At 45.7% G+C, this 16,231-nt stretch overlaps 2 protein-coding genes across 2 annotated transcripts in view; one reads left to right on the forward strand and one right to left on the reverse strand.

The window, feature by feature from the left end:
• The window catches only part of CRAT (carnitine O-acetyltransferase), a 50,602-nt gene extending 40,226 nt beyond the window's left edge, over positions 1–10,376 (reverse strand). Inside the window, exon 1 of the mRNA XM_088453460.1 lies at positions 10,049–10,376. Within this exon, the coding sequence (XP_088309586.1) occupies positions 10,049–10,075 (27 nt within the window). The 5' untranslated portion in view covers positions 10,076–10,376. The remainder of the gene's footprint in view (positions 1–10,048) is intronic.
• A 281-nt stretch (positions 10,377–10,657) lies between these two features.
• PTPA (protein phosphatase 2 phosphatase activator) overlaps positions 10,658–16,231 on the forward strand; it is a 63,235-nt gene continuing 57,661 nt past the window's right edge. The window contains exon 1 of the mRNA XM_088453521.1: positions 10,658–10,902. Within this exon, the coding sequence (XP_088309647.1) occupies positions 10,878–10,902 (25 nt within the window). The 5' untranslated portion in view covers positions 10,658–10,877. The remainder of the gene's footprint in view (positions 10,903–16,231) is intronic.

Here is a 16,231-nt window from a genome sequence, read left to right on the forward strand (position 1 = left end):
GCCCACAGGTTGGTAGTCCTGGAGGAACCTCAGGTGCAGGAAGGGATGTAGAATAGAAAAGTTATCGGCGTAGAAAAACAGATCATTAGGTTTTAGCGAGCAGATATAAAATAATGAGCCAGATTTATTTGGAGAGTACATTTCGTTTTGTAATCCTTCAGTTCTCTGGTTTTATCTAGCGCAATATTTTATATGGCTAAAATGTAAAAACAGATGAAGACAAAAAGGTATCCCAACGCCACCTGAAAAACTACCCCTGCCTGCAGCTTGTGTGTATGGAATGTGCTCTTATTCCAGTGCATTCATTAACGGTACAACCAGAGTGACAGCACTAGTGGCAGGAGTCCCATATCTGGGGAAGTTACGGCACTTACACAGGTCTCAACTGTTAGAACGTTATGCATCATGTTTGAACTCAAAAAAGTTACAAGGAATAGCCATGTCTCCAAGTACACATACCCCCAGCTTTGGTCTGGTCTTCCCTCCGTTCTTCCTTACCCCACTCACATACAACAGAAATGGCACCTACAGATGACTGTACTAAACACTGTATGGATAATATTTGAAAGGCCTAGTCCACGCTGGTGGGAGCGCTTCACGGATCTCCGCCTCCTGGGGTCTCCAGAAACCCCTACATCGCATCTTGTTCCGCTGTGTCTGGCAGACAGAGGAGAGCAGAGGTCACCAATTATGCAACATGCACATTACACACCTACAGCACCAGGAATTATGGATGGCCATCTCCCCCATGGTGTCAGAATGACGGGACTAAAAGGATTAATCACACTGACTCTTACAGTAGGGTGTCATTATGGGACATACCTAATTTGTGGAATGGTCTAATAATGAATAACGCATTTAATGACCACACAATGATAATCTACAGCCTATGTATTCTGACAAGACACAGATAATCAACTTCCATGATGGCCGTTATGGGCTTATCTATCAGTTTGTCACAATTTCCTTTTGCTATGGGGCCTGACAGCTGAGGGGTCACAACCCATGCAGATCTTTCCTGCCTGGGGTGTCGCTCTTTGCTCTGATGCTTCTAGCACACAAGAAGCACCAGAACAGAGAGCGACACCCCAGGCAGGAAAGAGGAACTACACGGCACCCATGTACAGACACTCTGCTATGTAGTGCGGCAGTGAACGGAACATACCTTCTAGCCCGATCAGGACTGAACTCAGGTTGGCACTGTTCCACCTACAGCAGGGCAGTTGGGAGGTATACACCTTTGTACGTGGTCACTACAACCATGTGTGACATTGATAAAGATCAACTAAATACCATTAAAATCAAAAGTAAATCAATTTCTTATTTAAACTGACACATCCCATATATAGATATTGGGGGAGGAGGAATCCATTCAATTAAGGGTGATGTACGGTGCCGATGACACAAAGTGGACACCTCCTGCACATCAACCCTAAATTGTGTATTTCACGTCGCCCCCCCAGACAGGTGCGTATTAAAATGCGCCATTTAAAGTTACCAAACGTACAGATTTTGGCGCGCAGTGCATGCCGAGCCAGTATGAGCGACTTTGCATCTCTCCTAATTAAACTGACCCCTTGGTCTGGTCACCTACTTACTACACTATACTGCAAAAACACCAGCATGAGGTATTTCTGGACACTTGAGTATGTCATAATTATTTATTTTCTGAATTTAAAAGTTTAAAAAGGGAAAAAAAGTGACGTGTGCGATGTTTGGGCCTCTGGCAGAAATCACAGCTGCCACCTGACTCCAGCAGCTGAGTCAGAGCCCTTCTGTTCTCTGTTTCGGAATTTCCCCCAACTCTCCCAACCAGAATTACTCTCCGGTCATCTTCCATGTTCTGCAGGTTTCACATCTCCAATTTCCAATAACAATTGCGATGGGGATTGTAGAGTTTATTCTGAAGCCTTGATCGGTCATTGCAGCTGGTACTTCATGCTCCATTTGAAGTATGTTTTAGCTCAGTGGTTCTCAAACTCGGTCCTCGGGACCCCACACGGTTCACGTTTTCCAGGTCACCCGACGGTCGGCATCCTGACTGCATACCCTCTCAGGAGTCCCACTTCGGTGCCGGTGTCAGCGCTGTAAAAATGGCTAAAAAATGCCCGCCGTGCCCATTTTCCTGTCTAGAAGTGTGGAGCTGGCTGCGCTGTGCTGTGCTCAGGGAGCTGCCGGCCACAGGACTCAGAGGAGGGGGTCCGTGACGGAGACTGCACACGGGCCCCATCCTCTCTTGAAAAGCCCATGCATCTGGCTTGCGTCATAGGATAACCCCTAAGGTGCATGGTACTCCCTGAACATCCTCAATATCTGCCCTACCTCTCATGGATGTGTCCACAGTATATGAACCAGTGTTTCCAGTCCTCAGGGGACCCTAGCAGTGTATGTTTTCCACATCTCCTTGCTGGAGTACAGGTGTAGTCATTACTCACTGACACATTTAAAAGATCCACAAGTGGAGCTAATTATTTCACTTGTGATTCTGTGAGGAGACCTTGAAAACATGCACTGTTTGGGGTCCTGAGGACAGAGTATGAGAACCTGTATTTTAGCTCATTGTCTTGCTGAAATATCCAAACTCCTTTCAGCTTCAATTTCTCCTCTGATATTAGATTCTTTGGGGTAACTTTACTAAAGTGAGAGTTTTTAGAATTGGAGATGTTGTCCATAGCAACCAGAATCTAGCTATTATCTTCTAGAAGGTGCTAGATAAATGTTAAGTAGAATCTGATTGGTTGCTATGGGCAACATCTCCACTTTTAAAAAGTCTCACTTTAGTAAATATACTGCTATGATTTGTTGATATTTAGCTGAACCCATTCTTGCTACCACTCGGACAGTATATCCTGTGCCACTGGCTGCCATGCAATCCTAAAGCATAGTCTATCCTGTGGTTACCAAACTTGGAGCCCGATTAGTTACTGTTCGCAACTGATTACATACGCAATGGGACGATTTTTGCGTTCTACGCATGCATTGAGGTGCACATGCGCGAGCCCGCCACTGCGATCGGGACTGCGATCGCAGTCAAAGCCGTTGCATGGCGCAGCCTGAGGCCTCATCGCGTGCGAAGACGTTAGCAATCCCTGAGTAAGGTCAGAGCTTGTGCAAGTGTGCGTGAGGCTACGATGGTACTCGATTGTACCGATGGTTTTGCAGTCTTGCTAAACATTACGGATGTGTGTAAGGTAAAGTGGGCGTCCTTGTGTAGCGCTGGGTCGGCATAGCGATTGCAATGTATTAGCATACTATCGCAGTTGAACTGCGTGCCTATTGCATTCGCAGTTGCGATCAGTAGTGAATCAGGCCCTTGGTCCTCAAGGAACCCTAACAGACTTAATTGGTACTTCAGTTAATATAATGTAACCATCTGTGCTCAACCACAGATATCCTTAATATCTGGCCAGTTAGGGTGCCTTGAGGACAGAGTTTGGGAATCACTGGTCTAACCCATGTTAATCTTTGGCAAGGTGTTAATTTTTCCAAATGTATAAATCATAGTTGGTGTCAACATCGGTAGGGCGCAGAAGCTGTGTTTGCATGAAGCCACAGAATCCAGATTTACTAACTTATGCTAATGCATGTTTCCTTAGGGCTAATGCAAGGATCCATGGGGCTTCAAAAGGGTGGCCGCACGGCGCACTGGTTTTCCGTCCACAGCAGTATGGGCACTTGCACCAGCCCCATGCTAGGTGTAAGAGACCCATCCGAATAAGAATCTGCCCCTGTGCAACCAAGTCAAGTTTATGAGCAATGTGTCTGGGTTCTCAAGATCTCGCCTTCCCTTTAGCATGTCCTGTAAGTTTCCATTTCTTAAAGACAGTGGAAATTCCAAGGTGGAAACATTTGGATACCTTTTTATAGCCTTCCCTTGCTTTATAACAGGCAGCTGTCATTATATAAGGTCAGCTGCTAGGAGGAGCTCAAGGCTAAGATCCTGAGAGGTTATAGGGGTCAAGTACCTTCGCATTGCTTTCACATGGTTTGATTTAAGAACAACAGTGTCAATAAAGTTTTGAGGCATTAAAAAAAAAAAAAAATTATATATATACGCGCGCACACACACACACTTTAATGATCAGCTGAAAGGGTGCAAAAAGTTTTCCGCTAACCACATTCATTTTAATCTGCTAAATTCAGCAAATAAACAATACAAATAGGTCATTGTGCATTACAACTTGCAGAAATGTTATGTGTCAGTTTGTACCTGTTACAGGTTGTGGGGACTTCTTTTCACTCAGAGATTCAGTGATACATGCAAGGTAATAAATAATAAAAACACATTTGCCCAATAGTTTAGATGCTTAGCGCAAAATTTACTAAACGGCCAGTTCTAAACCCTGGTGGTTTGGCGGCGGTTTTGCTATGTGCAGATATACTAAGGCCAAAACCGCTGTCAAAACAAATTTTAGAATAGGGCTGTCATTTAGAAACCACCGCCAAACCCCCGAGGTTTAGAACCCACCACTTAGTTAATTTTGCCCTTAGTATTCATTCTAGCACCCTGCACCTGTCACAACCCGTGCAGTTCCTCTTTCCTGCCTGGGGTGTCACTCTCTGCACTGGTGCTTCTAGCACACTCTGGTCTTTATCTCGGCAGTCTGTTGCATTAGCCGAAAGTGCTAGAAGCAACAGAGCAGAGCGCGACAACCCAGGCAGGAAAAAGGAACTTCACTGGTTTTGATAGGTGCAAGGTGCTAGAATGAATACCAGATGCTTTACGTGGATAAACCTGGTGCATTTGGTCGCGACAAGCCAATAAGTAATGGGTGCCCGCGGCACTCACACCCACCAGAACAACAATTGAATGGTCAGGCGCCTGTTACTTTTGGACGTGTAAAAAAACAATTGAATTCCCCCACCCCCCCTTGGTGTCCAAAATTGTTCATACAAATGTATGTATGTTTGAATGGTAAGAAACATGGACAAACCAGAGTAATGCTAATCTTCTACTAATCCACAGTTTACAAGCCAAGATCGTGAAATTTTACATACTAGCGTATCAAAACACAGCCGAGGGAACTTAAAATTTTTTACATTGAAATTACTGCTCATTTTTAATTAATTAAAAACCAATATTTTTGCTGTACGCTCATTGTGGGGCCTTGCACTCAGTACTGCTGTCTCCAGTGGTGATATTTAAGAACTTTATTATCTCTACTGCAAGGACCCTGCTGTACTGTGAGCTGACAAAATATGCTTCTCGAAAAGTTTTTATGCACAGAAAATAGGGAGTCGCTGTAGATGGTCATCCTGGTATCAGAGCAACAGAAGCTCTTGACCGTGTTTGCACTGTACATCTGACACATTTTGAATGCTTCTATCTCCGAAGTTTGCTTTACACCGTTACTACTTCCTTCGAAGACCTTAGGACTGTTGATGGGGAAGTTTGTCACACTTTTCGTGAGGCCTGCCTAAGGAGAGGTTTGTTGGAGGATGATGTGTAAACAAACATTCTTAAAATCCCGGGCAACGCCGGGTACTCCAGCTAGTCACCAATAAAAACTAAGGGGTCTATTTACTAAGCAGTGTTAGGGGAGAGAGTGAAAAGTGATAAGAAAGTAATAAGGTGCCAGCCAATCAGCTCCCAGCTGTCATTTTCCAAACACAGCCTGTGAAATGACAGTTGGGAGCTGATTGGCTGGCACCTTATCACTTTTCACTCTGTCTTCTAACACTGCTTAGTAAATAGACCCCTAAAGCTGGTCATACACTACATGATAATCGTGCAACCCGCCCAACTAAATGACTGGTTTGAACGACTACTGTGGTACTAAACGAGAAAAGATCTGGATCAGTTGATTTGATTTTTACATTTGTCTGATCCACACGATTGCCATCCAGCCAACTTCAGGCTGTGAATGGGGATCTCCTCCATACATTGTCTAGTGTATGATGGCGTTCCAGCTTTCAGGCTCTCCCCCCATGCCTGTTCGATGGTCTGCTGCACTGTATGATTGTCCAGGAAGACAACACGAAGGCCCGTATTCAATTAGTGTTGGAAAGGTTTACAGCACCCCAAGAAGTCTATATCGCTAGTTTTTATACTTGTCCCCCCACTTTTTTTGGGGGGTGTTCTGAGGTTATTTTTTTTAATTATTGGGCTGATTTTCCTTTGGGGGGCTGTCCCAAGGGTTCTGAGTCATTTACCCACTCCAAAATAATGATTTTGCACTTTTTGTCACCTCCTATTCATTGGAGATACTTTTTCACCTATTACACTGCATTGTGTTTCTGCTTAGGCAAAAATCATCCTAGAATTGAATATGGAGATACTTTGAAAACAGATGAAAAGTCCGAATCCGCGGAAACTTATCTCTAAACGGCACTTTTTGCCTCTAATTGAATCTGGCCCTAAGACGCCGAACATCACTGTGAGGTTTAGCTGCACACAAATCCGCCATGTATGGTACACACAACATCGCTAATTTTCCTGCGCACCTCTATGGGTGCAAGTACAAACGAGCAATGTATTGAATTACCCCCTAAGTGCCCTTATACAGTAAGGTTCATGAATGATAGCTCACTTTACCATAACATAATAAGCCATACGGCAGTAGCCCTTTACAATTGAAGACACAATAATAAAACAGGACTGGCTATTAACAGAGTGACAAAGAGGTAAGAGGGCCCTGCTCGCAAGCTTACAATCTATAGTATGATGGTGGGGTCCACTATAAGAGTACTGTACCTGTCACAACTCCAATTAAACACTACTACAGTATCCCGGTGACATCTTCCTATATAAGTGTCTCTGTGATATTGCTGGTACAGAGCAAAGAGAACTTTTATTCCCATTATTATAACATTTGTTTGGAAGAGGATTGCATACACATATTGTGCTTCCAATAGAATAATAAAGGTATATATTGTATTTCCTACTAGATGACATATCTTCAATGACCCATCTATACACTTATACCCCTTTTATACCGGAGCTAAAACCCGGGTTATTGCAGGGTTAACCCGGGCAGCTCCTTGGTGTAAAAGGGGTGAGGGTTGGATCGCCAGGTCGAGTGACCTGCAATCCAACCCAGGTAAATAGCAGGGTTTAACACAGGCGTAGCCCGTGAAACCCTGCTGTGTGTACGGCGCACTGCGGTTCTTGATGACCTGCAGTGCGCCGCAAGTTGGCCGATTGGTTCGGCTTCAGTGGCGCTTGGAGATGACGTCATCTCCAAGCATCCACTTTAACGACTCGACTGCGGTGTGAGCGGTGCCGACTCGGGAATATCCCGAGTTGGCGCCGGCTAAATTCCGGGTCTGATCCGGATAGGAACCCTGGGCCTGATTCAGACCCGCTCACGAGCGCTGAGGGAGCTCCGTCATGCGCATGCGCGAGACCTGCATAGCGACGGCCAAGCCATCGCTATGGGTCTCGCACCAAAGGGGGCGTGCTGTCGATGGTGAGTGACAGCACGCCCCCTTTGGTGGGCGTGCCGGGGGCGTTGCTGCCCAGACGGTAGAGGTAGACGATAGAGCCAAAAGCACTCCTGGGCTTGCGGCAGTGAGACCCTACCGCAGGCTCTCGTCGCAAGCCCGATGGTTGCGATGGTCTTGACCCTCGCGACCATCTTTTTGGCCGCTCGCATAAGCTGTGGGTGGTCACCCACAGCTATGAGAGCGGCCAGGAGGCCGCGCCAATTTTAGGTAGGAGGGCCCTGATTCAGAGCGAGCGCTCTTGTCAGAGCATCTGGCTCTGAATCAGGGCCTCTGTTCCAACTCTGGGTCAGACCCGGAATTTTGGTGGAAAAGGGGTATTAATCACCCATGGGTTAGTGGTAAATTTGTAAAAAAAAAGCTGTCAGGCAGCTAAAACATTGCGGGTTTATCAGTCTTATAAAATACTAAAACAGAAATAAATAGCGGCATAATAATTAGCTTGTATTTTCTAACTAAACAGTACATATGTACAATATGTGCCCATTACTCCAAACTCAGAGGGGTCTATTCAGCATTGATTTTTTTTAAATAAAAAAAAATAGGGAAACTATGATCTCCAGATTTTTTATGTAAATCCCCTAATCAGCAATGGGATAATGGAGAAGATAACGCAATTATCTTCTCCATTGATTCTCATCTCGCAGAGTAACGCACTGTAGGGATCAGCCATTGATCTCTACAGTGCTTTAACGCTTTTTGCTATTCAGCAAAGCAAAAAGTGTTAAATCACATCTCAGGATGTAGTTATATGAAGAAAATAATTAAATATCCTCAAAAACTGCAGGGACAGAGGGAAATTTTCCCATAATTCCCTGCAGCATCTTGTAAGCCCAACCAGTCTCCGTCCCTGCTTCCCGGTGATCGGCGGCAGGCAAGTCCGCCTAGAGCCTTTTAAACCTGCCGAAATTGATTGACGTGTGTACACAGGCTTTATACATGTATAATTATGTGGGAATATATATATATATATATATATATATATATATATATATATATATATATATATATATACATACACACACACACACACACACACACACACACGTATACAGGCTAGTGTAAAGCCTGTATACACGTCAATCAATTTCGAGAGGCTGGAGCTGTACTTACCCCTCCGCGGTCACCGCAAGCAGGGACGGAGACTGTTCCCGAGCGCAGGACTGAGCATGCGCAGAGGAACAAACAGAAGGGAATCCTGAAAACAATCCCTTCTGTGACATCGCAGGGACAGCGTGTTACTGCTACCCCTGCACAAAATATTGCTGCATACCTTCCATATTTTATCATACTTGATCAAATCTCGTGACGATGTTACCCGATAATATTCTGGGCAACATCGTCACTCTTGCTGAATTGACCCCAGAATGAGCTACAGTCAGATTACACTCCAGTGATACAGAACAGACTGTAAACCATTTGAAACGCGCTATACTGGGAACACTTTGCTATTCAGCAGAGGCACAGCTCCAGCACACAGCAGTGACATACCGTAACATGTGCCGGCCTGGGTTTAATTCAATGTCACTCTGTTTACCAAAGTAAAATTAGCCATTAAATCACCGCAGAGGGGCATAAGCCCTAACCAAATGCACACAAAGCTATTACACTAGGGCTGCATACAACGATTGCATTGCAAATACAGGCACAAAGTGCATCACCTACCTAGGCTACACATACTACATTTAGAACTTCTTTTAGTCACTGACTAGCCAATTGCAAAATACTTATATGTGACTTCATGTACTTTAATAAAGGTAACGCAAAGAATAGACAAGTTATATATATTTAAATAGTGACTGTTAGTAAATCCAGCCTAGCCATCATGTATCAACAAGTTCAAACGAAAGTGACTTTGTTTATAGAACACAAAAGGAATGTTACAGTTGAAAGAGCTCAATTTCACACTTTGATGATCACTAATGTCAACAGTATTTATTTCCAAAACTAAACCAAGCTACTGATTCAATGCTCAGAACTTTGGGCCTGATTCAGGTTGGATCGCAGTTGCGATTAACGCACGCAGTCTCGCTGCGATGATATGCTAATCCATTGCGATCGCTATACCGCTACAGCCCAACATAGGGACGCCCACCTTACCTCACAAACATCCGTCATGTTTAGCAAGACTGCGCAACCATCTGTAACATCATGTACAATCGAAGTCTCACGCACACTTGCACAAGGTCAGACCTTACTCAGAAATTGCTAACTTTACGGTAGGCAGTGAGAGCTCAGGCTGCGTATGCCATTGCAGTGGATAATTTATGCACGCCTGGCGGTCAAACGCACTGACACGCCTGCTTTTCGCCAGCCACTCCCCGCCACCACCCTCAAACGGTCACTTTCTGTCAATCACTCTGCGATGGGTCTGTGCAGTCACTGCGATGCATACAAATGCGCAGAAGGCAACAAACAACCGATAGCGTGCGTAATCGCAGTTTCAATCCTTCATGAATCTGGCCCTTAGTCCATTTGCTGTGGCAGACATTAGTAACGCACGGACTGTATACATGCTCTAAGCCACATATTAACATTCTCGAATTTCTAAAGCACAATTTTTAAAAGCCCCCTCCCACCCAGAGCTGCAGCTTGCTGCACTTACCATGCTTTTAGCTATGAAAGCCAACATATCTTCTGCAGGGAAATACTACTTAGAGCCCCAGTTCAAAGTCCCTGCGTGATTGGGAGCTGTCTCTGGTGTCTTTCACAATCTGTCCCTCACAAGGACGGCGTTACAAGGGTGCAAGGTAACTTCATAGCTGCTGACCTGTCAACAAAACTATGCGTTGCCCGGGGTGGAGCGCAGCGGCCATTTTTAAGAAGGGCATCTCCTCACACCTTGGCTGCCGTTACGTATAATAATGTGACAATATGAACTCTTATTATCAGAAGTAGACATTCTGATTACAATTGGGCTGAAAAATGTTTGCAATACGAGATCTACGTAATTGCCAGGAACAAACATGAGAGAGATGGAAAATATACCGCCATCTTTGTCGCGGGCAAATATCCCGCGCTCGTTACTGTGACCACGTTTACAGCTATTTCTCCAAACGGCAGCTGTTTGCAATTTAACGGAGGTTTACTTAAGTCATTCGTTGATCTTTTTTTCACACACGATAGTATGAGCGGGTTTGGGACTTAGCCCTTTTTAAAGATGGCGGACAGGATCTATTACAGTGGCCATCTTTTCTATTGGCAGGTGCCAGTCCTTCTGGTATCAAGCGCGCTTATAAAGCGACATGTGATGGTTTTAGATAGTAAAACAGCAAGGGTGTGTTTATTTATTTGGCCAGCTAGAAGAAGAAGACCCAGGAATCGCTGTTTCTGAGGAAGGAACGGGTGACCAGAAGAGGGTGTGTCATTTGGAGGAATTGGGGGTGAAAGGTGAAAGGTAAAAGGTGAAGAGAAAAGAACCCGGCTGCAGGAAGATGGCAGAGAGAGAACAGCAGACAGGTCTGTCACCGGGGACCAAGTCACCCCCGATTAATAACGTACCGAGTCAGAGAGAGGCTGGGGGGGCCGGAAGTGCTCGGCAGTCACATGGTTCCCTCCCGCTGGTCCCTCGTCGCCATGGTAACCATGTGGATGAGCAGGGTACAGAGACAGCCTGCACCAGTGCAGCAGGATTGAGTGGAACTACCAGTCCCAACAAACCTGGCCACTGTCTGCTCTACTGTTAGGGCATGCTGATACTTGTAGTTCCATTACAGCTGGAAAGCACAAGTTGCATGTACACAGCCTGGAAGGATTTTGCAGTCCCCCAAAATCCATAGGTTACCCAGTATAGCGTCAGATTGAGTTGGACGCGTTTCTGTTCACGAATGCACATGGCGAATTTTAACGTACAGCGCATATAGTGTTCACTCTAGGTCCTGCGCCAGGCAGTGTGCCGGACCTAGAAAGTGCACTCTGAGCACCTGAAAAGGGGGTGTGGCTGCGAGAAAAAGGGATGTGACTTTAAAACACGCCCATTTTTAATTACCCTTGGGGGAGTGCCCGGTACTAACAGACATGCCGGTCTGCCCCCAAGCTCTCCTCTCTCTGTGAATAGATGCCGTGCACATTCTTCCCACGCCCGCGGGTGGGGACGTCCCCTACCATGTTGTTTAGCGGGACACTGCCGTAAAAGCAGGGCACATTCTGCCCTTTTGAAATCGGGCAGGGCACAGCGCCCCACTAGCCTAGCGGGAACGCTAGCATAATCAAATATACGCATTTTTGTGTACCTCTGATTTTAAGTCAGACGGATCTTAGCCTGATCTATGGAAGTAGGTGGTGACAAATTCACGTAGCTTTTCCTTCTCATGGGAGTGTTTTGGGCGTGTAATGTGAATTCTGTGCATACAGTGAAGAGAAGTCCGTTTCTGACGGATCTCTTGCACATAGCAGGGGACTGGTGCAAGCGCCGATACTAATGATGACTGCTGAGGCTATGGACAGATAAACAGCGGACGGATTGGCTTCCCGCTTGAGGCCACACGGAGCCTCGCATTAGGTAGCCAATCTGGCTGCCGCGGCTTCACGGACACGCAGCCTCTTCACTTCTGATTCAGAATCATAAAGGGACCATGTATCAATCAGTGAAAAGAGTAGAGAAGTGGACCAGTGGAGAAATTGCCCATAGCAGCCAATCAACTTTAAGGAAGCAATTATCATGTGAATTCTATAAAATGATAGGTAGAGGCTGATTGGTTGCTATGGGCAACTTGTTCACTTCTCTTTTCACTGCTTGATACATCTCAGAAGTGCCTACATAAGTGATATATAACACCAAGCATCCCCTACAGTGAGTATCTATTATGTGCTTATATTATGCCAGATGTAGGTATGAAATGTTGCTGTGTTTTGAGCTATTGGGGCAGGATCTGAATCTGAATCCAGTGCGACACAAGAAAGAGCAAGTAACTGTACACCTGGACAAACCATGCTGCAAGGGGTATACATACATCTAGAATTTGCATGCAGGGTAAATACTGGCTAAAGTTGCATGTAGCCCACAGATACTGAACAGCTTTATTATTACACTGCAATTTAGTTGAGTTTAGACACGCCCTTATTTTACATTATATCTGCCCCACCTGCAGTGTAACATGGTTTTGCCGAGGTGCGAAGTTACTTGCTCTAGTTTTGCTTTACTCCCAACTTATTTCTCAGGCCCATTATGTACTTAAACTGTAAACTGAGTGGCCAAATAATTGTGACCACCGGGTTAGTACTTTGTTGGGCCAACTTTTACCCTTAATCCACCTTGAATTCATCTAGGCATGGATTCTACTGTCCACATGGATCAAAGGGCCCATACTCTCCCACAAAACATTCCCCATACCATGACTTTGCTTCCGCCAGGCAGAATAGTCGTGTGCAATGTAAGAAGGATCAATACTTTTATATTGTTGTCTCTATATTCTCACCCCACCTTCTGCATGGTGTAACTGAAAACGTAATTCATCACATCACATGACCAGTGTCCAATCATTTACTCTCCAATTCCTGTGTTCCTGAGCAAACTAGAGGCGGTTCACCCTGTTTGCAATTGATAACAATGGCGTACAGACTGGCCCTCTGCTTCTGTAGCCCATACAATGTAATGTGCAGCATACTGTTCATTGAGAGACCATCTGAATTAGTCCCTGGTTCTGATTATCTGTAATTTGATGCAGTGTTGCTTGTATGTGGGACTGAACAAGTCTGCCCATCTCTCCGTTCCGCTCGAGCATCCAGTAGCTGTGTATGAGCACAGGCCTTGCTCTCAGACCCAGTCTTTTGTCGGCTGGTCCGCTCTGTGTACACGTTAACAACTGCCGCCCTCAAACAATTCACCAGTGCAGCCGTCTTCCTAATGCTAACACCGCTGCTGCGAGTTCCGATAACCATTCCGCGTTCAAAGTCTGTCATATCGCCTAATTTACCCATTATTTCACGAGTCATGCTTCATTAGCCTCTGCATGCCATCAGCTTTCCATTCTTATACAGGCCCAGACAGCCTACGGCAGCATTATCTCTGGAATAGTTACTTTGCATAAAATCCCCCAGTGGTCATAATAATATGGTCACTCAGTGTATGATGCCAGGCATAGGCAGTGCATATTGCTGTGTTATTATATACTCCCACACATCTTATTATAGTGTTGTAACTTTTTTTTTTTTTTCGGACCTTGGGGCAAATTTACTAACAGTCATCGCGCCTCGGCAGGTTTGATTTCACAAAATATAAAACCGCGCTGATAGTAAAAGCAAAAGATGTGTGATACCGACTCTAGCAACTTTATAGTGACTCCTTTTATGTAACGCCTAGGGCAGTCTGTCCCCTGCCACATAAAGCACATCTTTATTATGTCTGGTACATTTACTTTGGCTGAGGATATCACACGGAATTGGTATGGAAGGCCTGAGGACGGGATGCCTGCGGTCAGAAGACTGACAGCGGCATCGTGGTCTGCAAAATCCTGACAGGGGCTGCTTAGTATACTTACCCTCTCCCTGTCCCCCCCTAACCCTCCCCCAGTGGTGCCTAACGCTATCCTCTCCCCCGGTGGTGCCTAACCCTAACCTCCCCCCGGTGGTGCCTAACCCTAATCTCCCCCCGGGGGTGCCAAACCCTAACTTTTCCTTCCTGCACCCTAAACCTAACCTTCCCGGGGTGGTGCCTAACCCTAACCTTCCCCAGGTGGTGCCTAACCATAACCTCCCCCCGGTGATGCCTATCCCCCCATCCCTGGTGCCTAACCATAATCTCCACCCGGGAGTGACAAACCCTAGCTTCCCCTTCCTGCAACCTAACCCTCCCGAGGTGGTGCCTAGCCCTAACCTCCCCCCAGTGGTGCCTAACCCTAACCTCCCATAGCCTAACCCTAATCTCCCCCCGGGGGTGCCTAACTCTAACCCGCCCCATCCCTGCTGAGGCCTAAGCCGCATACTTACTTTCAGGATGCCTGTAGTCGGGATGCCGACATCAGTATCTTCATCCTGTTCGGGATGCCGACGTCAGTATCTTCATCCTCTTCGGGATTCCGGCATCGATAAACCGACATCCGGCATCCCATTCGCCGGCATTGTGACTATCAAACATCTGGTTGCTATGTGTTACAGCACGTATTGCTATTACTATAATGGTAGCTAATAATCCATAATGGCTGTTTTCATGTGCTTTCTTAATGCATAATCTAAAGAGCCTTATACAGCCGATTCCCTGATGTGACCAGAACCGTGATCAGCCAGTCGGAAACGCAGATCGGTGGTTATCGATATTCACCGATCCATCGGGGAATTGGTGAAATCCTTCATGTTAAAAATCCCCGATTTGCTGATCCCAATCATATTTTAGTCGGTTTCAACAAATCAGTGAAATCCAACTTGTTGAATTTCACAGATACTCCGGCGTCTGGGGATCGGGGAATTGCGACAATCCATCGCTGATGTTTGATAATGTGTAGAGAATTAGAGATTTTAGTTTCCCTGGACAGGATGTATCAAAGTGTAACTCTCTGGAGCTTGTGCTCGATGGGTGACGCCGTCTGTAGATTGTATTGTCTATAGCAGTGGTTCTCAAACTTGGTCCTCAGGACACCACACAGGTCACCCACAGCTTAGCGAGCCGCCAGAAGGCCGGACACACCAAAAAAAAAAACGCCCTTCAGACCTACGAGCTGCCTCCGACAGAGAGCGGGTCTGAATCAGGGCCTCAATTCTTCATCATCATCAATACATTGACATTTAGGGTCTTAGTTGGGAACAAAGCTAAAAGGAGGTCGGGCAGATACAGAATGTGCAGCGAGAGATATAGATTTGGGAGGGGGCGTGTACTAGCTCAGACATAAATTACAGTGTATAAATAAAGCTGTCCAGCATTTATGGGCTACATGCAACAGCAGCCAGTATATACCCTGCATGCAAAGTATCATATATGTATTTGCCCCCCTTGTATTGCCCCATGGCAAAGTTACTTGCTCTTTTTGCTCTGCTCCCACCTCAGAATCAGCCCCTTAACGAGGTTTGTTTTTTTGTGTTTAGTTCCTCTTCAAAGGGCTTTTTACACCTTCTGATAACGTCATATTACTTAATACAGTGCTTTATCTTTTTCTGGCTTCTTTGTGTTGTGCTATAACTAGGGTGGTGCGACCTGTAGGGGGCACCATTCAGGCCTGTCAATTTTCTGTTTATAATCATTCTTGCTTGTAGCTTCCTTTTTTTTTTTTTTTTTTTTTTATTCCCAGCATCTCCTGGCCTGCCCTATCTCCTTCCTGTTTTAACCACCCACCCCAATTGACCACCCCCCCAAGCATCTTCAGTCACATCCTTTTATTTACACACACATTTCAAAATACCGTCATACCTGGGACTCAAACCTATCACCTCTCACATGGCAGTCAGCTTCAGTATCTGCCCCACAATTTCTGATGGCAGCCCATGAGGCCACACCCCTTTTTTGCCCGTGTCTTATGTCCCTAATTGAAAACCGGGGGGAGGGGCAATGCTTTTTCTGGCCCAGGGCCCCAAAAAGTCTAATTACGGCTCTGGGTGTATGTAGAAGCTACAACATAAAAACATATTGAGACGTACCATCAGTATTACTATATATGCTTTTAAAATACATTTGTAGTTTAAAGATTGAATCATACGTGCCGACATAGGGGGCGTGGTCGGGGATGTCACCCGTGAATGGGGGCGGAGCAGGGGGCGTGGACACGGAATCGTGTCATTTTGGCCCCACTACACAATGGCGAGATTATTGGCGTTGTGAAGTAGGGGGTGGGGTCATGATGATGCGATTCAGCATGAATCG

This window comes from Taudactylus pleione, unplaced genomic scaffold (assembly GCF_031769625.1).
Source record: "Taudactylus pleione unplaced genomic scaffold, aTauple2 ptg000579l, whole genome shotgun sequence".
Lineage (NCBI taxonomy): Eukaryota > Metazoa > Chordata > Amphibia > Anura > Myobatrachidae > Taudactylus > Taudactylus pleione.